Raw genomic sequence first — 24,012 nt, 5'->3', positions numbered from 1 at the left:
AAACTGCAACAGGAGACATCTATATAAGAAGTTAATGATTCAGGTTGTTGATCCTGTCTTAGAGCTGAGAAGAGGATTTGATGATGTTTAAAGATTGCTCTTTACTCCGCTTGTCTGATACTCAATGCAATCAATACAAACCCTGGAAATCAGAAGGAGAGAGGGATTGTTTCAGAATGCAGCCACAAACTCCCCATCAGCTCCATCACTAAACTGATTAAATCATGCCTACCTCTCCCTCAGCCTTTCGAAGTTAAGACAAATTCAGCAAATCTCTGCTCTGTTAAACATCCTCGTGCACAAAAAACCACAAAAGGTGAAGCTCAATAAGCTTTAACCAACTTATCAATAGCCACAAAGACACTGTCTGCCATTAAATAGCAGCAGATAACAATCAGATAACAGCAAGGAACAGCAGCATCTGCAGCAGGGAATCCTGACAACAGTGTGCCATCTATCAGCTGTGTGTGACAACAAACCAGAGCCAGCCCCTGTCCCAGGGGCTGCATTTAGAAACCGTCAAGCACATCTGCAGTGACAGAGCAGATCCTCCTGCTCTTACAAACCCACCAGTCACTCAGCAGAGAACTGAGTTATCCTGCCTTCCTTCCCACCTGCATTGCCCCTTCCCCAAGGAAATGCTAATTTAGGAGAATTTGGATGCAGCTCTCCAGTTTATTAGAAAGTTTTAAGCATTTATATTCAATCATGCTCAGCTTGTGCTCCCTGAGTTCAGATTAGCTTTCAATGGGCTATTTTAATTTTGTTTTAATTTGCAAATGAGGCAGGTGAGAGTCTAGACTTGAAGGGGGGATGGCTCAGCTCATTTCCAGCCATATCCTAAAGCACTGGAAAAGCTGGATGGATCTAGGGAGGTGGGGTGAGAACTGGAGGAACTGGGGAGCTGCTTTCAGACTGAACATCCCTTGAAAAGGCTGCTGATTACTGTTAACACTGCAGGTAATTCATTGCTTTTTCCACTCAACTTATTTCAGATTGGCAAAAGAAATAATTGTCCAGCACAGAGGACTTTAGACCTGTCATACCTCACATTATGATTTGTCATAGAGTATGATGCAGAATCACAGAATCTTTAAGGCTGGAAAAAAAATACGACCATCAAGTTCAATCCATGACCAAACACCACCTGTCCCCAAAACCATATAATGAAATGCCACATCTATTCAGTTTCTGAACACTTCCAGTGATGGTGACTCCTTTACTTCTCTAGAAAGCTTGTTCCAATGTCTGATCATGTGACAGTGTTCACAGGGGTTGGGGAAGGATGACTCCATGTTTCAGAAGGCTTGATTTATTATTTTATTATATATATATTGTATTAAAACTGTACTGAAAGAATAGAAGAAAGGTTTCATCAGAAGGCTAGCTAAGAATAGAATAGCAAAGAATGATAACAAAGGTTTGTGGCTCAGGCTCTGTGTCTGAGCCATCTGGGCTGTGATTGGCCATTAATTACAAACATCCAACATGGGCCAATCACAGATCCACCTGTTGCATTCCACAGCAGCAGATAATCAATGTTTACATTTTGTTCCTGAGGCCTCTCAGCTTCTCAGGAGGAAAAATCCTAAGGAAAGGATTTTTCATGAAAGATGTTTGTGACATGATCATTTTTCATTGAAGAATTTTTTCCTAATATCCATCCTGAACTTCCCCTGGTGCAACTTGAGGCCACATTTATATTTGAATTTTTTTTAATACTCAGTAATATCCAAATACTCTTATCAGGTCTTAATGAACAATGCTGAAAAGTCACTGTAGTAGTTCAAACACTTCTAAAAGCAAGAGGAAACAGCCATTTTCTGGGGTTTTGGCTGGTGACGATAAGTTCTCACTGTTTGATGACTCTTTGGCACAAATTCACGGGTTTTCCTCTCTGTCCAGTCCTTACCAACCACAACTGCAGCATTTCTTTAGTTAGTAATACAAGGAGGCAATTTATAACAGAAATGGAATAAAGTTTCCGTTACCATAACCAAACCCAAAAAACATAGAAACATAGAACATCCTGAGTTGGAAGGGACCCATCAGGATCATGAATCCAACTCCTGGCCCTGTACAGGACAGCCCCAAGAGTCACATCTTGTGCCTGAGAGTGTTGTCCAAAGGCTCCTTGATCTTTTAAATTTGGGCCACCATCATGCCCAGCCAGCCTCAGCTCAGCAGAAAACTGAACTAACATCCTTTTGCATATTTTGCCCATGAAAGACCCCAAGCCTTGCCTGCAGAGTGGCTCTTGCCTTTGCAAAGTGTGAAATGTCAGGAACCAGCCCCCTCTCCCTCCCTCAGCACCATCACACCCTGCCACATTGTGATTTATTGGGCTTTCAAAATGGTTTATTACAGGAGAGTGTTCCTGCCCTGATTCCCACCTTTACACAGGCACTGAACCCTCACCTCTGTTTGAAGCCTCTCTGAGTTTAGGTTTGTATCTCTCCATTGTGGCTTTTTTTTTTTTTTTTAACAGAAAATAGATTGCCATAAATTTTGCCCTTTCAAGTGTTTAGTGACAGAGTGGAGTTGCCCTCAGTCACATCTGTTTATCCTGGTAAGCACATTTATAAAGTGATTTCCCATCCTCGTTATTCTGTCAATGGCATTTCACACTGCAGCTGCTTTAATGCAGCATTTTATCACTTGTCCTGAGGGCTGCTGACAGCTGCCAATTTCAAGGCTTCATTCCAATCTTAATTTTCTTCTTTTTCTTTTCTTTGCCCTCACTTCCTTTCCCTATCTTGCCCTTTATTTCCAGAAGAAAAGGGAGTTAGATGAGTGCAACAAACGCTGAGGATTTCCTCTCCCCTTTAACACAGAGACATTATAATCCCATAATAATCCCATAATGTGAAGTGTGCTAGCAAGGAAAAGTAAAAATTCAGGACAGTTCAGCTACATTTCACTTGACTATTGGACTTTTTATCTTTTTTTTTCTGACAAATTCTCCATTAATGCTCCTGGGATAAAATTTCTCTGCTCCCTTGCTATGCAGAAATTGGACTGTTCATCTCCCAGGGAAAGTACTTTGTGTTCTTGATTGCTGTGATCCTCCTGCCATCCAGAAGTACCTAAATCAAACCAGAATAGGCTACAATCCAGATCAAAGCACAGGAGGAGAGAAATTTTACGCAAGGGATACTTTTTTAACCTCCTTGAGACAGCTCCCTTCTTGCCACAACACTTGTATTTCATAAAACCATAAAATCATTTAGGATAAAAAAGACCTTTAAGACCATTGAGTCCAACCATTAACCAAGCACTGCCAAGTCCACCACTAAACTCATGTCCCCAAGTGCCACATCAATAACAGCTCCAGGAATGGTGACACAACCACTTCCCTGTTCCAGTGCTTGACAAGCCCTCTGTGAAGAGTTTTATTTTCTAATATCCAATCTAAATCTCCCCTGTTACAGCTTGAGCCCACCTCCTCTTGTTCATTTGTTCCTTTGGAGACGAGACTGACCCCCTCATCAGTCTCTCCATGACGATCCAAGGAAAATTTGTTAGGGTCTCAGTCTGAGTTTGCTCAATGGTTTTGCTCAGTGTTCCAGCAAGGAGACTTTTAAATAGCAAGAAGACTGCACAGGAGCCTGTTCCAGTGTCCAATCACTCTCTGGGGAAGGAACCTTTTGCTAATATCCAACCTAAACCTTCCCTGACAAAATTTCAGGCCATTCCCTCAGGTCCTGTCACTGTCACCAGAGAAGAGATCAGTGCCTGCTCTTCCTCTTCCCCTCACAAGGAAATTGTAACTGCAGTGAGGTGTCCCCTCAGTCTCCTCCAGGGTGAACAACTTGCCTCAGCCTCTTCTTGTATGGCTTCCCCTCTAGAAAAAAAATAATGTTTTGCCAGCACCAGAAATGTTGGCCTGGGTCAAGACACTGTCACTGGTTTGCAAGGTCCTATCAAAGTGAGCATCATTGCATCCTGCATCATTCTGCAAGACCAAAAGAAAAATTTTCTTCTTTACAAGGCCAACCATACTCCTAGTTGAATTTTCACTTAGTTTTATAAAACAGTAGAAACAATTTTCTTCTTCTGAGCTGCAATTAACAGGAGATTCAATTACTGGGATTTTCTTCCAATGGAATCGATTTTTTTGCCCATATTGTTGCTGGAATGTACAGTCACGATGGTGAAAAAGGGCAACGTGCCAGAATATTACTTAGATAACCCTGGCATGCTGAAATGGAAGGCTTTTCATCTGTTCAATTAAAAGTACACATCAAAATCAGGACATTGTTTTTCTCTGATTTCATTATCCAGACTGATGGCTTATAAGTGCATTTACTCACGAGATCAGCAGTCTGTGATTATCAGGAGAACTGAATCATAGAAAGGTTTGCGTTAGAAGCCACCCTAGAAACCATCTGGTTCTGCCATACTTTGAAGAGGAAGCACAAAACAAGTAGGACAAGAATGGTCTCTGAAAAACAAATACTTGTTATTCCCTTGAATACTTCCAGGGGTGCCCCATCCCTGGAATTATTCAGGCTCAGGTTGGAGAGGGCTCTAAGAAGCCTGGTCTAGTGGGTGGCATTGGTCTAGGGGGCAAGGGGCTTGGAATTAAATGATCTTTAAGGTCCCTTCCAACCCAAATTTTTCTATTTTTCTCTGATTTTTATGATTCTATAGATGTAACTTCAAATTTAAAAAAAAAAATCAGGTGACGAAAATCTTCTCAACTTAGACAAAAAGGGAGAAAGTGCTCTAAGACATTGGGGTGACAGAATCCAGGATGCATCACTACCACTCAAAGAAAAAGAAAAAAAATCCACAAAATATTTTGTCCAAACAGTCTGGTGAAGAAGCAGCCTACAGTTATCACTGGTTATGGATGTATGTTTGAGGTCTTGAGATAAACAACAGGAAATTCCATACAGTACATTAAGAGAAAGATGATAATGGGTCAGCTCATGATAGAACAGATGTCTAAAATCACAATGGATGAACTGTGTTCTAAAAGTGTGTTTTCATAGATTATTTTAAGACCTTAAAGTCAGGCAGAGACATCTACACCCTGGAAACCTCCAGTTATGGGAAAAGTAACTTGCTCTGGGTGACAAAGAATCCTAATGACCTGCAGAATCCCCCTGAGTTACTAACAGGAACACCTAATCCCTGTTTAGCAACAAGCCCTGTTGCAGATTGCCAGTTACAAACAACTGAGCTTTACAAAAAATCCTGGCTGTTTGAATGATGAATAGAGTAATAAAACCTTACACATCGTGGTGAAATGGCTAAAACAGAACAAAACAACAAAGCACATGCAAGGCTGGCCCTTGTAAGGAAAATCACAGCTCACTCAGCCCTCACAATTCTTTAAACAACTCCATAACTCAGTGGAAATGAAAAGGAAAGTGTAAACCAGCTGCTTTAATTTTTTTTTGCTTCAGATTGTAGAGGTCTGTGATGTTGTCACTCCTCAGGTGACTACAGGAGGTAACTACCATGGAGAGAGGTACAAAGCAATGTCAAATGCAAAAGCAGGTCAGGAGAAAGAAGAAAGAAAGAAGAAAAAAGAAGTAATAAAAAACCAAACAAAAAACCAACCCAAAATTAAAAGTAGGTCAGTTTTCATCCTGACAAAAGGTTAACAGCCAGCTTCCTCTAGGCATTTTGTTGGATGCCACATTGTTAAATATATATATATTTATCCAGGAAGGTGAATCTGTGGTTGGGAGAGGCAATTAAAAAAAAAAAAAAATCCCAAAAAAGAAGACCAAAACCATCTCAATCTATCATCATGATAATCCTGCAAATTCCATGTTAACATGAAAGCTCTATTCACGTGCAGAAGACTGTAACTTTTGGTGAGCTCCCTTGGGGCAGAATTGGACACAGAATTATCAACAAACCCAGGACCACGTGAACAATCTCATTGGGAGGCTACACAGGTGAGGCAGACACAGTTATTCAGGCGTTACAGGTAAAGCCAAAATCTCCAGGCAAGCCTTGAGACTGGAGGATGGAAAAACCTGGCAGGAAAAATGGGACATGGAGCTGAGTCTGGCTGACTGGTGAGAAGCAGGGTGAACCCAAAACCTGGGGAGGACTTGGCTAAACACCACCAGGTCTCAACATACCCTAAGAGGTGCCTGAATCCAACCAGACTGAATTTGGGCAGCTGAGTTTGGACCTTGTAGGATGTGCCAGCTGGATGTTGATGCCAGGCTGCATCCAGAACCATGCCCAGTGTGCAGAGCATGAGAGGACATTGTCTGGAATGGATGGAATAATTAATTGCGTGGACTTGGTGTCAATGTCATATTTTCTGGAAAAACCTCTTCGCCCAGAATTATTCTTCTGGGAAGCTGAGAAACCTCAGAGATAAATGAAAATCATAATTATCTGATTGCTTCTCCTGTGTTTTGCTGCTTTGGAATGCGGTTGTTTGATTGGTTTCATGTGAATTGTTTTTCTTAATGACCAATCATGGTTAGGCTGTGTCAGGACTCCAGAAGCAGTCACAAGTTTTTCATTAGTATCTTGTTAAGCCTTCTGTAACTATCCTTTCTCTATTCTTTAGTACAGTTTAAATATAGTAACATAAAATAATAAATTAGCCTTCTTAGAACATGGAGTCAGATTCATCAATTCCTCCCTCATCCTGGGGACCCCAAAAATACCACAGACTTGGTACACAAAAGATGTAGAAGACAATGCCTGGGGGCAATCACAGGGCAGAACCACACTGCATTTCTGTAGTCAGGCTCATCCAGACTGGACAGGGATGTGCAAACATCAGAAGGTGCTCAGAACTTTCAATAATACAACTGAGAATGATGTTCAACACTGATGAATGCAAGTGTGAGAGGGGGAAATTAAAACTCCTCCTGCAGTGTTGCAAAAGTCTCTGGGACAAAGTGAGAGATGAGAATTGACTCCAAGTTCTCAGAAGGCTGATTTATTATATTATCATATTATATTAAAAGAAAATTATATACTAAAACTATATTAAACCATAGAGAAAGGAATACATCAGAAGGCTGGACAAGAATGATAATAAAAACCTGTGACAGAATCAGAGAGTCTGACACAGCTGGACTGGGATTGGTCATTAATTAAAAATAATTCACATGGAACCAATCAAAGATGCACCTGTTGGTAAGCAGCCTCCAGACCACATTCCAAGCAATCAGACAATTATTGTTTACATTTCCTTTCTGAGGCTTCTCAAGAGAAAAATCCTGCCAGAGGGATTTTTCATAAAATACCACAGTGACACTTCAGCTCCTGAGACCCCACATTTGGCACACAAGTCCAGCAGAGAGGCTTGAGCAGCCTAAGGAAAACCATTCCTTGATGCACTGGTGCCTTCCAGAACAGCAAACAATGTATGAGGACACAAAATGCACCAGGCACCAAGTAACACAGGGCTGGCAGCACTTCCCAGCTCCACCTCTCTCAGGAAGAGAGGATTCATTTATCCCTCTGCTAATGCAACACAGCCAGAGAGTGCCAGAACCTTGGGGGCTGACAGGAACAACGTGGCTGAGGCAGGTGGCACTTCAGTGACACTTCAGACCCCAGATTTCAGATTTTCTGTGGCCATCTTGTTGCTAAAGTTCCATACCCTCTTGGTGATTTCTCATGGGTAACTCCTCACAGCACTGACTCCTTCTTCTTCACAGCACAACCAACAAACACCAACTCACTTCTCAACCAGCTAACCCACTCTTTTATAGCACTCATCCTCATTGGACACAGCTGTGGCCCGTTAAGGGCAGGCCTGTTCTTAATCTCTGGTAATTAGTACAGCTGCAACTCCTCAGGGGTGAAATTACCTTATGCACTGTCTTTATTTTCTTACATTCTAACCCCATACAGGGGTCCTGCCTCACCTCATTTGGAGGTCACCAGGCATCAGAGAGCCCTCAGTACCATCTGAGATTGCTGAGCCATCTGCTCAGCCACCCACTCGACCCAACAGAGAAAACCCATCTGGGAAACAAAGCGCTGGCTCCTCCCAAGCTATTGTGGCAGCCTGTTTGATGGCACACAACAATAGGTGCTCTAACTCCATAGGAATTGGGGGGAAAAGAACAGCAAGAGGTATTTATGCAATAGTCTCTAACCCAAACCTCACTGCTCCCACACAGAGTGCTGCACAATTCATCAACACCAGATTTATGGGGTGTGGAGGGATGGAGAAGAAGAAAAGAGAGCTCAGATGGAGCTGGATTTGAAGCCTAGACTGTTCCCCATGGTGTAACAATTGCATGGGTTTGGTGGGGATGAACTGGTGCCCTGGGGACATCAGAGCTGTAAAAACTCCTGATATGGCACTGTCCCCAGCTAGGAGATGATTTGATATTGGAGATTTTCTTCTTGCCCCTCAGCCTGCTCCAGACCTTCTCTGGGTTTCAAAGATTCCAGCCCTAAAATCCTTCTGCACTTCTCTCTGCCTGCAGCAATAATGGTGATTGCTCGTGATCCCATGAGGTCTTCTCAGCTCTGGGAGCACACAGCAGCAAGGAATCCTAAAAATATTCCATCTGCCTGCTTCCCACCCCCCAGCAAAGGTCCAGGGCGAACAGGAAAGAGCCAGCGCAGCCTGAGATTTAGGGGATAACATGATATACCTTGAGGGAGGGACAAGGACAGGAAAACATTGAAAGATGATCTAGTGTGGCAAGATCTGTTTGAGTGTGGCTGTAAAATACCTTGTGCTCCTGCAAAAACACCCAGGGGAGAGGAAAGCTGTGCACGACAGAAATGCTGTTCATGCTTTTCCGTGGAGGAGTTTGAAAGTCATTCAAAAGGAGAGACCAGTTCATTGGCAGCATGGCAGTCAGTGGATCTGTAACAATTCCCCATAGTTGGGGATCCACCCTATAAGTAAATTACCCGCTCACCAAATTCCTGAACTTTATTTAGGGAATACCAGCCATATTTAAAATCTACTCTTTTCTGAGAGACTCTCCTTGGATCTCTCCTCAGAACAAGCAATAATCTTCCTCCTGCCATCCAAATAAAAGGAAGGAAGTTCCTCTAAATCTTAATAGGCAAGCTGTAAAAAAATTGTGACATTCAGCAGCACCTGGAGCTGAATGGGAAGATGCAGGACTAAAAGACACAGAGTCCTTAATCCTCAGATAGGGAGACAGGTGACTGGTGGAGAAATGCACAGCCAGTTCCCTGCTTGCATTTAAAGCTCTTTATTCCCTGGCTCAGCAATTCTGCTGCAGCGTTTATTTTTAATGCTTTATTTTTGCAATTTGACTTTCTAATGGCAACACCTGAAGTCACCTTCCTTAACCCTCCTCAGTGATGTAAATTGGAAGGAACATCAGGGGGAAACAACTGAGGGAACACGACTTAGCCCTGTCAGACTTCAGTAGGAGGTGACTCCCTCCTAAGCAACCAGCACCAAAGGTGCAGGATTTCCTTTTATTTCCTCCAGATACACTCAGGAGAGAAAGACATAATCCCAAAAGTCCTTGCATCCCAATGCTGAGACTTATATTTACAAGCATGAGCTGAAATCAGGGAGGCAGGGGAGTCATGGGGTTTGCTCTGAATTTCCTTCCACCCACCCCTCCCATCCCCAATTTACATTTTTTGGATGCCTTTAGCAAGGAAAAAGAGGATGGGGAGAAACACCTTGTGTGACAACTGAAATGCTCCAGATAATTCATTTTTAAGGACTGTTTAAATGATCATGCCAAATACAGGGGCGGGTGCTTACAGAGTGACTTTTGGATCTGGGCTGCTCACAGCACCCAGAAATCAGATCAGGCTGAAGGAATGAAGTTTGCAGCAATTTGCAGGATTTTTATACAGACTGTCAAAACAGGACTAAAGATGAAATTCTGCTGAATCACTGCTGATCAAGACATCCTTCACTTTGCCTCTTTACTGATCTCCCACTCCTGACAGCCCCCAACCCACGCTAAAAATGCCAAAAATAAAGAGTCACTTCTGCTCTCACCTGAATTTTGTTGAGAAAGACACAAACCCCTGGAAACCACAGGAGGGAGACTCTCCAGGTGTAGTTGTGTCTGCTTTGGGCAGTGGGGAGAGCACATGGGGTGCTTTGTGCAACCCCCTTCAGCTGCAGGGATTCTGGGCAGGTGCTTTCCTGTCTGAGACTGAACCATAAAATTAATGCAATCCCTGTTAAATTGGAGTTTTTTGAAGGCACTTTGGTTTACCTGTTTGGTACAGATGACAGAGCAGCTGAAAAGACTTCATTCTGAAGGAAAATAAAGCCCAATGTGCAGACCAGACCCACTTAGAGCAGTCCACTGCCTCTCTAGGCTAAAGATGTGAAGAGAAAACTTCCTATCCTGCTACAATCCTCAGATTATTGTCCATTATTGACTTTTTTCCTGCTAGGTAGCAATGAAGTTGCAATAAAAAAGACAATCAAGAAACTCCAAGAGCTTGGGATGACTGATTAAGGGATCAGGAGCACGAGCAGTGTTGTCCTCTGTCCTCCCAGGAGGTTACAGTGAGGTGGGGTTTGGTCTCTTCTCCAAAGTAAACAAGCAATGGACAAGAGGAATTGGCCTCAAGTTGCACCAGGGAAGGTTTAGGTTGGATAAAAGGGAAAAAAATTCCCAAAAGGGTTGTCAGGTCCTGGCACAGCTGCCCAGGACAGTGGTGGAGACATCATCCATGGGGGATTTAAAGAGGTTTAGATGTGGCACTTGGGGACATGGTGTAGTGGTGAATTTGGCCATCAGATCAACAGTTTGATGATCTTAAAGATCTTTTCCAACCTAAGCAATTCTATGATACTGTAATTCCTCAAACTCACTTGGATTTGTGGCCAGTTCCTAAAATTGGTTAGGCAAAGAGAGAGTAGCTGCTACCTCCAACCACTCGTCTTGCAGATGGAGTCAGGTTTTTCCTATATGAGGAACCAACAGCCTTTTCAAAGAGCGTGTAAGAGCTCTCAGTGCTGCATGAGATTCAAAGTTGCTCCTCCTCAACACCAACACATATCTGGGCTCTCACCACTTCCAGGAGAGAAAAGGGTCTGCCAAGGACCATGAGAGGGGCAAAATGAGCAAAGATTCCTTCTGCAATAAAGCATAGTTAAGAAAATCAGCACATGCTGATCAAAGTCACTATAGGTTATGAAATAACACAACGTGGACACGCAGCTTTCTGATGGTAAAAAGAGAACTTTTAATTTTTTACTCTAACATTTATAGATTTTCAAAAGTGACAGTGGATTGGAGGGGGAGGGTGACAGTGCCACCTCTCCAATGACACTGGGCAAACCAACAGTCTAATAAATTTCTTTTCTTCTATAAAAGAATGCAAAACAATAAGTTATTTATCTAAAGTGTGTGAGAAAGTTTGTTATGAGAATGTAAACATTAGAAGGCTTAGAAAAACTTAAAAAAATCAGGGTGACACTCCAGCACTCAGCTCTGAGCACTGAATCCCTTGTTCACATCTGTCTCAGTCCCACAACACCCAAAACCTCATCTTTTAACCCCTCAACACCACTGACATTCACCTGTAGGCTCTCCCTCAGGTGTGTTTCATGTCTACAAGCACAAAGCAGATCTTTCCCTCCTGTCCTCACTCCTGCAGCCCCATCCTCACATCTGAAGATGTTTCAGAGGTTCTCAGTCTCTGACAAAGCAATCTGTGCTTTCAGAGAGGCTGCTGTTCAGCATCTCCTGATAAAGTCACAATATCATGGGTGAAATTTCATATCCCAGCAATTCCCCCCTGCAGGGAAGGTCTGCCTTCGGTTACAAATGAGGATCAGGGTTTTCCTTGAGCTTCATCCAAACCGAGTGGATGACTGTGTGTTTTCTGAAGAGCACATTCCTTCTGCCTCACAATTTAAACAGGGAGAAATATTAGAAGCTAAATATGCCAGATCTTGTATTTGGATCTCTCATCCCAGCACAGTCTGAAGAGAATTGGATCTGGAAGTACGGAACAAGCAGCATTTTAACCTTGGCACTGATCCTGACTCTTTCCCAGGTCTTAAGCAAGGCATTTACATTTCTGTGGAGCTCCACTGGCAGAGAAACAATCCACAATGTCTCAGTTTCTCCAGCTGTGAAGTGGGAATGGGAGCACGGTGAGAATTCCGTGGCAGCTTTTATCCCTCGTGGGAGAACTGACAAGGAAAGATTAAATTCAGGAGCATTTGTTCCAAAAATCAGCAGCTCCAAAGGCAGAGTTAAAAATAAGCAGATGTTTGTTGCTGTAGGTACAGCAGAGAATCATGGAATAGTTTTGATTGTAAAAGACCTTAAAGTTCACCTTATTTCAACCCCCTGCCATGGGCAGGGACATCTTCCACCATCCCAGGTTGCTCCAAGCCCCAGCCAGTCTGACCTTGGACACTTCCAGGGATGGAGAAGCCACAGCTTCTCTGGGCATCCTCACCACTCTCACAGGGAAGGGATTTTTCCTAGTATCTGATCTAAACCTGCTCTCTTTCAGTTTAAAGCCATGGAACAGTTTAAAACCTGGAAAGGAGGAAGCCTTAGACATTCACAGCAACACTTTGAGTGACCCAGAAGAATCCTTTTAGTCCTGACAGCTTAGTAGAAGATGTTAAGAGTAAAATTACAAAAAAAAACTCTCTGGACATGTGTTGATCTTGGATCTAAAATCCCTCTACCAGACATCCTTCAACAGCAATCCCTTAGCCTTAAATTATAAGATATTTCAACTTTTTTCTTTCAATCAATAAGCGTCCACATTTTCAAAAAATGCAAATTTTGAGGCCAACATGAGCAAACTACCTCTGCATTCCAGTTATTGCTGGACAAGAGAATTATGAATTCTTCTGAAACATGACTCCAGTTATATCTCCGCAGCAAAATCACAGAATGGTTTGGGTTGGAAGGGACCTTATAGATCATCTTGTTCCAACACCCTGCCATGGTCAGGGACACTTTCCACTATTCCAGGTTGATCCAAGCCCCACCCAACCCGACCTTGGACACTTCCAGGGATGGGGCAGCTTCTCTGGTGTCCAAGGGTAACTTTATGATGCTCATATCCCTATTTATCTGTTTAGCCCAGAAATAAGTTTTGCAATTTTAAGATTGGTTCTAAGAGTGAAAGTGGGGACGGGGAGAAGAATTTGCTTTCCAGAGGAAACCCTTTTGAGGTTTTTCTCCCAAAATTGCCCTAAACCAGGACATCTCAGCAAACCCTCTGATGGCACACAAACCCACTGGGCACCTCAGAGGACTTCTCTTCCAGGGACATACACCTTTCTGATAGGTAAAATATTCCTAATTATTTCCCCAAATAAGTGGCAAATGTGATATGAACAGAGGAGCAAAGCATGAACTCCTGCCCGTGGGGACAATGGATGGAAGAGGAGGGAGAATGAAGCTCAGGAGCTCACACAGGCAGGGAAATAGAGATGTTTTGTCTGTAGACTGAAGCAAGATTAACATGTGAACTTTTGGTAGCCCTCAGTGGTGCAGTCAAAGGAGGTGGAGAGATAATGGGATCATGAGATCACAGGATAATTCAGGTTTGAAAAGGCCACAGGAGAGCTGAAGTCCAGCCTCTCACTCACAGCAGGACCAGCTCTGAGGCCAGACCAGGTTGTTCATGGGTCTAGCTAAAAATTTGCACTGAAGGAAATATATTATAACACTAAAATTTGCAATTCTCCATGGCTCCTAGGGGAGTCTAATAGTCTTTCTGCCTCAAGTGAGTCATCTGAGAGCCTCAATGCAGATGGGAAGGGGTGATTTCAGTGCAGAGAAAGAAATGACAACCAGAGGAGACACTAGGTAGGTAAATGGTGAGCAGGGTGGTGAGGATAGACAGTTCTGTAACATCCCCTTTCATAAAGGAGCAATTAAAAGAATTAAAGAACACCTGAATTAAATGAGCCTGCACAGTGCAGAGGGCATAAGCTAATACTGTCTTTGTCATCAGCCTCTAAAATTTGACATTCATTGTTAACAATGTTAAGAATGTGATTTTCAGTCTAATTTCTGTGAGGATATGGGAGAATATTCCTGTCAGGGATAATTTAAAAAGGACCAGGCACCTTTTGGTAAATAGGAGGGAATGGGAGCAGGTCTTGCTTGCTGTGAAATGTGGATTTCATTGTCCTTCTCAGTCACCTCTTCCCTTGTTACCTCTGTGGGGTCTTTTCCATATCCTTGGTTCTCTTCCCTCTCTGCTGAGCTCTAATGAGGGAGGGCTGACTCACTCTCCAGTGGTTCTTGAGATGCTTCAAGGCTTTGCCAACAGGAACTTTTATATTTCCATGACTTAAGACTCACCTGCTGTTATCCCCCCCCCCCCCCCCCCCATCTTGACTGGGGAAAATCTTGATTTCCCCACCCAAAATAATTAAAAATAAAGCACAGCACTCAAGTCAGGAAGGTAAGAAGCCAAACCTGCTGGGACAGCTCTTTAGAGCACTGCTAGAGGATCTACGCTGGTTGATGTCTATTGATGTCGATTGTTATTAATTAGCATCAGAGCATTAGAGAGTGAACCACTCTAACCTGACAGGTGAGAGGGTAATTCCTCTTTGAGGCAGAAAATCACAGCCACAGAAATTGCTGTGTGGATGAGGCATTTGATGTTTGTACTGTCTGTGCTAACAGAAATAGGGGCAAGGTGTTGCCTTTGTTGAGACAGTCATCATCTGGTGGCAAAAACTTAGGCAAAAGTGCAGTAAATGGAGGAGGAAAGTAACACATTCTTTTCACCAAAGAAATATTAACACTTAAGCAGGAGGATTTGCAGAAGAAAACCAATATTTCACCACCAGCACTGGAGATCTCTCTCTTTCCAGCTCTCGGCCTATCAATGCACATTGACAGGTCATACAGGAGATTTTAACTCAGCTCAGCTTCTGTGGATATAAATATGCAGATGTGTCTTCCTAAAATTCAGATTGTTAGCAAATTATGTGTGTCTCAGCACTATTTTCTCCTTCTGCAGAGGAAATACTTCACTTTTAGTAGGTTCTAAAGTCCATCCCTATTCAGCAAAGCTTTTAAGACACACATAAGGGATTTGCTGAATCCAGGTTTTCATTACTGCCTCCTTCATGCAAGCTCACTGAAGGAATAGGGCATGAAGGAAAGGGTTTAGGGCAAGACTCCCTGACACTAACAGGCTTTGGATAAGGCACTGGGAATGTAAGTGAGAAAAGGAAAATTATCTCTAGCACACAGTGGAAACCTCTCCAATTTAGTTGAAAACACTTCACTACACACAGTTTAGTCATAAGGTTACACCTGAGACATGAGAAATTGCCTGGGGCTAAAAAAGATTTGTGATATATTCCTGAAACCTGGCTGTCTTGCAAAGGGATATCCAAGGCTGCACACGTATCTCTGATGAAACACTGATTGCAAAAATATACAAGCTCTAATCATGTCCATGAGGAGAGGAAGAAATACAGTTTTATCCAGGCAAGAAGAAAAAGGTTGGACTTTTGCATGCAGTCACAGCAAAAGTGATGTGTGAGCAGAAAGGAGATGATGAGAGAATCCTCATAATGTGTTACCCAGTGGTATTTAATCTCCTGCCTCTCTTGGATGTACTGGGATTACAGAATAGATGGATGTGTATTGATGTATTTATAAAACAGTAGCACTTAATAAAGAGTGGGAAAAGGGAAAGAGAGGGAAATACAGCATGGGATGTGTTTGCTGTTTTAGTGATAGAACCTGAGGGAGCAGTCTGGAGCTGTGTCAGGGGAGGTTTAGGTTGGATATTAGGAGAAAGGTTCTTCCCCCAGAGTGTGATTGGGCACTGCAACAGCTCCCCAGGGCAGTGGTCACAGCACCAGCCTGACAGAGTTCAAAAAAATTACCTTTTTTTTTGGGAAAAGCTCTCAGGGACATTCTTGGGGGATCTGTGCAGGTCCAGGAGCTGGAAGAAATGATCCTTGTGGGTCCCTTCCAGCTCAGGATATTCTGTGAGCCTCACAGAACCCCTGAATCTAAATAGAATGAAACTTTGCAGATGTGCCTGGCATGACAGTGGCAGTTTGAAAGCAACATGCTAAAGATGTGCAGATTGAGTGGTTTTGACATGAAGGGAAGTATTTTACAGCAATGTAGAGTGTTGGAGGCCTCAGGGGCACAGAGAGGGAGGCACAGTCAAATCAATATTCAATGGAAATGGCCACTGCAGGATTCCACTGGGATAGGCTGCTCTTTGTTCTCCAGGCTTGCTAAGGCTTCTCCACGTTTTCAAAGAGGCCAGCTGCTATTTTCACTACACCTCATTTCGCCCTCAGGCTTGCACAGTTTCCCACAAAATTCACCCTTAACTGACCTTGCTCTTCCTCTTCCCTAAATGTCAGTGAGAACTAGAGGAAATTTTTGTGATCAACTCATAAATCAATAGGGCTGCAGCTGTGCAAGGGCATGGGAAATGCCTGTTCTCAGGCACTGAAACTGCACTTCATTGCATGCACATCATTAAATCCCCTTACCCTCTGAACAGTGTGTCTGCATCAAAACTGCCTCTAGAAAATGTTACCTCTCAAACTGTGGCAATAACTGGGCAAGCACTGGCTAATCTGGGTCAAAAGTCTGTCTGGGTCAAAAGCATATCTGTTAAGATATGCTTAGCTACTAAAAAGCGTAATGAACACATACCAGTGTCTTTGCTGAGTTTAATTCACTAGTGCAGAAATTATCTAGAAATTTTCCATCAGGACTTGTAGTCTCTGAACTGGATCCACAGGGCTTTTTACACATTTTTTCTGCTCAGCTCTGGTACAACACCAAAATCCTATATACAGTCTGCTGCTGCAGGAGCAAAGAACTAACAAATGGGAAATAATTGAGAAGAGAGCGCTGAAGTGACTGAAAAGCCAGGGAGACCAACTTGTGAAGAGGAGGATAACTGCTAGCATTTGAAGAGTTTAAAAGCCAAAAGGGAAGAAGAATTATTTGCAGGGTCCAGCAGAGTTTCACTAGGTGTAAAAAGCCGAGAATGAGAAAGGGATCTTTAGCAAGAACAGAGGGAAGCATTTCATCAACACCGAAGCCTGCTGGACCGTGAAATAGTCTCCCGAAATAAATGGTAGCAGTCCTGCAGCTTGGGTCATTTTAAATTAGACTGGGCAGCATACTGGAGCTGGTTCTTTAGGGAACAACTCAATACCAGTCCCAGGGATGGCCATGTCAACGTGGCAGGCAGCTCTGCAGCTCAGGATAATTAGGGTCCCCAATGCTGTCACACGGAGAGCGCGACACTCACACGGCGCCGGATCGCTCACGGATGGTGCTTGTCATGATCTTGTGTTATTTATACATTACTCTGAGTCAAAAGAGCCTCTGTGAAGAGACAGGCAGAGCCCTCATAAGTCAAAGCCCTGGACTATTGAAGCTGATGAAAGGTATAAAATAGCTTGCACTAAACTCTCCAAACTGCAACCATGGGTGAGAGATTTCACCAAAAACAGCCCTCAGCAAGGAATGATACGTGGTAATGAGGGAACAAGGAACATGTTTGAACTAACAAACACACTCTGCCAGACTCTGTGGGGCTTTCTTTTGTTTTATTTTTATTGTGCTTCATTTTCTGTCTGCCTACAAAGGCTTGAGTGACAGGCGTGGAGGCTGGCATCTATCACTTCTCTTCAAAACAGATAGGGAATAAACATCAACATTTCTCAGCAACGACCCAGAGGGAACAACCTCTCCTAAAAATAAAAGCATTTTCCTCACACCTGTTGCCACAACCTATCCATCTCTCCTTCTTTTTTGCCAAGGGATGCATCAACTGAAATGCAGTTCCTGGGATGTGCTTTGCTTTCCTCAGGATATCATGGAATCACAGAGTGGTTTGGGTTGGAAGGGACCTTAAAGATCATTTTGTTCCAACCCCAGTGCCATGGGAAGGGAGACACCTCACTCTCCAAGGTGAATGCCCACTCTGGAAGCAGAGCATGGGGATGGGAAATGCTATGAGAGAGGAAAATGGTTATTGGACCATCCTGGGGGAGGTTTTCCTCATTTTCCTTTCTCATCACCCCTGTGGAAGCTGTCTCCATGAGGGTGATAATGGAAGGCTTTCTGAATCAATACAGCATTTAGAATCTTTTTTTTACAGTCTTCCCAGTCACCAGCTGAAATTCTGTGAAGTTCCCCATTCAGTGCTTATCCATTTCTTCTCAAACTTTTATCTCCTCCCATTTTTCAGATGACCACAGGTGCAAATGAAAGGTATGGGATGGTAAATTACATATATTATATCTATATATTTGCTATGACAGAGCTTGTGCCAGCACTGAGCACTGACAATGCACATTACAGTTCAGCTCATGTATTTCTGATGGCACATTTTACAGTGCTATATATAAAGCTGTTATGGCATCTATTATTCACTGCCAATACAGTTCAAGTTAAAATAGGTTTTATATAACAGTTCAAAGCAATATTTTAAGAAATAACACTTGTGTCAAGGCTGCTGTGTCCTACCAGATTTTGACATTTCCAAGCAATAAAGATCTTTATCCAAAATGTAAGGTTTTGGCGAGACATCTCCCTTGCAGACGTCTCTGGTTTTAATCTGCAAGCAATAGCAAAAGGAACACATTTAAATAAAATGAACAGCCAGGTGAACTTTTGACTTGGCTGTTATCTGTCTAGGTGGAAACTGTGAACTGCAAAGTGCCTCGAGGGATGTTCCTGACAGAGAACAATGTCCCATTAACCCAAACCTCTGAAGAGATTTTGGAAAACACACAAGTGGGAAAAAGTCATTGGAACATTAGGAAAATGTCTATTATAGGCACAATTTTATACCTGTTTTTCAGGACACAAGGTGAAAAGAGAATTTATTTCCTGATTTCTTCAGCAATGAAGAAGGTTTTTCTTGCAAAAAGGGCAAATTCAGTGTCTCCTAAGAAAAACACCCATGACTGGTACTAGCACCATGAGCTTCTCTAAAGTTGTGTGCCATCACAAGATGTGATATTCTTTCAATGTCTCCTGTGCTGCTCAAAATCTGCATGTTTCTGGTGCTGGATATGCAGCAACATGGAAATCCCAGTGAGACCAATCTACTTGCACAAAACAAATTCTGCCCAGCTCTGTTCTTCATTCTGGTCCCCAAAGAACAAAGGACAACAAATGCTATACATCAAATTGGAAATAAATTTGGTTTATTAGTTATGTTTGACAGTTAGGAATAATGTGTCATTTTAACCTTCTTGGCTACTCACTGGTTGTGAAAATATAATGGAAAAAAACTGTTGTGGTGACTGTGAGCTCAAGAAATCCTCTGTGTACCCACAATTTCTATAGAAAACAGGGAAGTTTTAATGTGCAAGATGAGTCCTTTCACAAGAAATATGCTCATGTGGGTGAACAAACAGAAAAACAAAACGCAGTGAAAATTATTTAAAAGCACCATCTGCTTATTCAAATACAGCTGGGGAGAGGAACAATGCTGTCCAAAAAAACTCATTTTCATTATATTTCTTTCAAAAGAGATGTCAAACAAAATACCATCGGTCCTAAATATTTTCCCCCTGAGGAGAAATGTTTAAACTACATTTGAAATAATGTTTGTAGAATGTAGCCCTCGTTAGAGGATGAACAGGGATCTTTGAGAGCAAAGCAAAATGGATAGAGGAGATGGGGAAAAAATGGCTCGGGAAGCAAAAGCCTAAACATCATTAACTGCTTAAGCTGACTGAATAATTAATTGCATATATTAAGCTATTCAGAGGTAAATTCATATTAGGCAGAAAAGTATCCAGGATCAAATCAACAGATACAAACCCTGAACAATACATGAACATAGATTATTTTTTTAAGCATTTAGGATTGTGATTTTTTTCACTTCATCCCCCTCAACCACCCCATCATGGCCATATGGTCCAGTGCAACTTGGTGCAGAGACATCAGATTGTCGCACAGAAATGGGATTTAACCAGCAAAATAAATAAAGATCTCTCCAAGGACACACAATTGCATGTCTTGATTTTACAAAGCTGGTGGACTTGAGGCAGCCTTGGGTGTTGTCATTCCCCACTGCCTAATGGGCAACTACTAAATGTGGGTTTTTTCTCTGAGGAGGACAGGGGTAATGTAAAGACAAACTAGAAAAGGCTCAGATTATATTTGAAACAAAAGAGATCACAAAATCACAGAACCACAGAATGGCTGAGGCACCACAGTGGGGTCATCTGGTCCAACATCCCTGCTCAAGCAGGGCCATCCCAGACAACCCAGCACAAGATTCTGCTCAGGCTGTTCTGACATATCTCCAGTGAGCTGGTGGTGCTGCTCACAAGATCATTTCAGAAATACATTTGCTACCATCCCTCCTGAACATCAAAGTTCCAAAACATGAATTTTCCCTACAGTTTTTTCTGTTCCAAACCTGAACATCAAAACACCAAAACCCCAAAACATGATTTTTCCCTACAGTTTTTTTCTGCTGGATGCACTGAGATCCCTCAAAGTGCAAAATGACAATTCACAGCCAAAGATACTCAGTGTGACAATATTCATTGACAGTTTTCACCCCCAGTAATGGACACAAGTCCACAAAGCTCATTCATCTCTGCTCAGTGAACCACAACAGAAATTAGACAAACATTGACCTAGACCTGCTCCTGTAAAACTGTCAAAATTTCTGACTTGGAGAGCTGAGTCATATGTGGCCATTGCTGTTTGCAATCAGAGGTCCCAAGCTCAGAGCACCAGCCCCCAGCAGGAACTTTTGTCCCCTTTTTGCACTGTTAACTCAATCACAATTCCTGCTCTACTGGAACCCAAAATCTATCCTGATAAAATTAGCCCAATCCAATTAAAGGACAAAGTATAGCCCTTAATTAAATGTTCTGATTATTGTGAAGCCCTCTTCTTTTGCTTCATCTTGAGTTTAGGTCTGTAAAAAGCATACAAATTAGGAAGGTTTAACATGTTCTTGTTTTACCCATTTAACTAACAAGAGTTTCCCAAAAGCGTAAAAAGGGAAGTATAAAAAGAAAAATGTGGGATGTTCAACTTATTCAGGCCTCTTTTTGTTCCTTTTATTGCATATTTTTACAGTGCTTTCAAAAAAAAAAAAAAGGAGGAATAAAAATAGTATGTCCTCTTTTAACTACGTCAAGAACGTCCAAATACTTTGACACAGCAAAATACTGAATAATTTGAAAAGGTTAACAAGTTATTTCCTTTTGCCTACCTATTATTCTCTCTAATGGTAAAGCTGAGTGGTTTTTGCCTGTGACAAATTCCAGTTGTTGAAGTTGCTTTGCTGCAGAACCCAGCTCAATTAAAGCACCTCACCACAGACTCTGCTGTTGAAGACTCACTGGGAAGAACCCAACCATCAGCCCATGAGCATTAATTAACTCTTGTCATTTTCATTACAAATCACACAAATTTCCAACTTTTCCTTCTATCACCCAATCCCATGTTTAGAAATCCTTGCTAATCTCCCATTTTTAGCGACACCGTACCGGCAGCGATGTAAATCAGGATTTCCTTCACGTTGAGCGAAGCACAACGCAAGGATTCTGCACTTCCAGCTCACAAAACCTGGTGGTGGGAGGAGGTTACTGACCTCAATCTGCTGGATGGCCTCTTCCCGCTGGCGGATGGCTTCCAAATCCTCCTCCGTGATTTCCGAGAGCAAGGCTTGGTCCTGGCCCTGGTTCTGCCACACGCCATCGCCTCCATTAAAGATCTTCTCATCATCAGGCAGGTCAGAGAAGGGGGCCTTGGGGCTCTGCTGAGATGGGAGAATGGAAAGAAAGCAAAGGAAGTGTAAATGTTTTCCAGTTTTACACAGCTTTAGTGTGGGGAGAGGAAATATTGATATAAGAGATGGCATAAACAGTGGCAGAAAGGTGAAGAGGAGAAAAGTAAATTACATGAGAGGAAACATTTCAAGTCTCAAAGGAAATGTCAGGACCTGAAGTCAGATCTCCTGAGCTACTTTAGGGCCTGAGTACTCAAATTCAATTTTCCACAGTTCTGACAGAACAAAACACTGATGTGCAGCTGAAAAAATAACACATTTATCTTGTTTAATTTCCCTGGAAATTCTTCCTGAATTAGACACTTTCTCAGGCACAGAGAAATCCTACTCATTTGTATTGAAGACTTTATGATCCAACTTGCAGCATTCAAAGTACAAAAGTTCCAATATTCTCCATTTATGAGATAAACAGCACAGCTTAAAAAAGGGGAAATCACTGCAGTGATGTGAGTGCAGAGTGATCAGCTTGGGCAACTCACAGGTTCGTGGAGTTCACTCTGTGGAGTTTACCTGGTTTTTCTGACACACCTGATCACAGTCAGAGTCACAGAATGGCTGGGGCTGAAAAGACCATCTCAACCTGGCCCGGAGCACTTCCAGGAATGGGGCAACCACAGCTTCTCTGGGCACCCTATTTCAGTGCCTCACTACTCTCTGAGGAAAGAAATTCTTTCTAATATCTAATCCAAATATCTCCTCTTTCAGTTTAAAATCATCCACCCATGGCCTATCTTCCTGTTTAATAGGCTTCTCTCCCTTTTGTTTTTTTTTAAAGTCCCTAACTTTTTTTATAAGCCTCAAGACACCTTTTATTTTATTCTGGGAGCTGCATTTATATTCAGGTTCAGATTTTAAAACCTTGTTCAAGAACTGGTTGGATCTACACAAAAAGTAGGGGCAGAGGTTTAAAAAGGTATTTTCCACCCAGCCTTTGGGTTCTGAGCCTGTGTCAGGTTCAGACCTGGCTGGACTTGGAGAATGAACTGAGTCAAGGTTGGTTTCGAGGCTGAGATCAAGTTCTGAACTAAGAGGTGCAGCTGAAGGCTCCAACCTCACAACAGCATGAGGATTCCACTTCAAACAATGTTCATGGTCCTCTAACTTGGTCTTGAGCTGAGCTTTGACTCCAAATCAAAAGCTACAACAAAAAAGCAAACGAAGTGCTTCTGATGCTCTGAAGTTGAAAGAAGAAATGGCAGTGGCCACAGCACATCCTTGACCTAAACATCCCCAAAGCTTCTGAAAGCTACAAGAGAAAACAAGTACTTGGGGGGATCTGGATTTATCCGAAGCCCAAACACTGGGATTGATGCCCAAAAAATAAAAGCCTTTGCTGTCTTTCTGTGACTACATCTTCAAAATTATTAATTCCCTGGAATTCCCACAGCATGAACAGGAAGTGAGGCCATGGGGCATTTAGATAGAAAAGCACAGGACTGGAGAACTGGAAGGACTGAGAGAACTTGATCTGGAAATGTTTGTTTAACTCTCTAACTCTGCTTTAACTCTTTAAACGTATGAAATTCCTGTATTTAGAAACAAAATAATTTTTGCATTTGCCTACACTTAGACTTTGTCTTATGAAATTAATTCACTATTATGAAATTATTATCACCATATCTTGTTGGAGACAAAGAAAATAGCACAACGTGGTGAAGGAAATGGGGTGATGGAAGAAGTAGAAGGAAATAGGAAAATCAGCATCAAAAGTCAGGTATCTTTTAAAATATGAGCAGAAGATGAAAAGCTTTGACATTAATGTCTTACATTGTTTCACCTTCTGCTTTCCAGGGATCTACTGAGAAAGGGTGTGTTACAGGAAGAAAATCATCATTTAAAATTAGGTTAAAGATTAATTTACACTTTATAAGACATATTTTAATAGGATTAAGATACTCTGGGGGTGTTTTATTCACTAATTATTATGTGCCTTGGACACTAACTTTCCTGGTAGAGTGTTTCAGTGCCAGAAGAGTGTATTAATGGACACTGGAAAAAAAAACACTTGGGGTATTCTAATGCTACATTTAGTGATAAAGGTGTCCTCTCATCTTCACAGTGGGCTCAGATGAGCAGAGGCAAACTGCCCATGGCCAAGTGGGCTGGAAGATCCCAAGAATTTTCCTTATGGAGACACAGGAGATGTGTTCTGATGAAATTTGTGTGCTCTGGTCACAGCAAGGATGCTGCACCAAGGACCTCAATGCCCACAAATGGACACTCAAAGACATGCTTGTCCTATGCAGGTCTGAATTTCAGGGGAAGATGACAAATTTACAA

General features: G+C 42.3%; 1 protein-coding gene across 4 annotated transcripts in view; it reads right to left on the bottom strand.

Moving 5' to 3' along the window:
* Positions 1 to 24,012, bottom strand: part of TSNARE1 (t-SNARE domain containing 1) — a 470,571-nt gene that overhangs the window by 200,912 nt on the left and 245,647 nt on the right. For 3 of the 4 annotated variants that reach the window (XM_054295260.1, XM_054295195.1, XM_054295333.1), the window contains exon 10: positions 21,535 to 21,702. In XM_054295260.1, the coding sequence (XP_054151235.1) occupies positions 21,535 to 21,702 (168 nt within the window). The remainder of the gene's footprint in view (positions 1 to 21,534; positions 21,703 to 24,012) is intronic. The other variant, XM_054295392.1, reaches the window with a different exon arrangement.

The sequence above is a fragment of the Melozone crissalis genome, unplaced genomic scaffold (assembly GCF_028551555.1).
Source record: "Melozone crissalis strain CALT ecotype California unplaced genomic scaffold, PUWL_Pcris_2 ptg000002l_1, whole genome shotgun sequence".
Taxonomy (NCBI): Eukaryota; Metazoa; Chordata; class Aves; order Passeriformes; family Passerellidae; genus Melozone; species Melozone crissalis.
The sequence above is the reverse complement of the archived record's forward strand: the minus strand, read 5'-3'. Positions and strand labels throughout refer to the sequence as shown.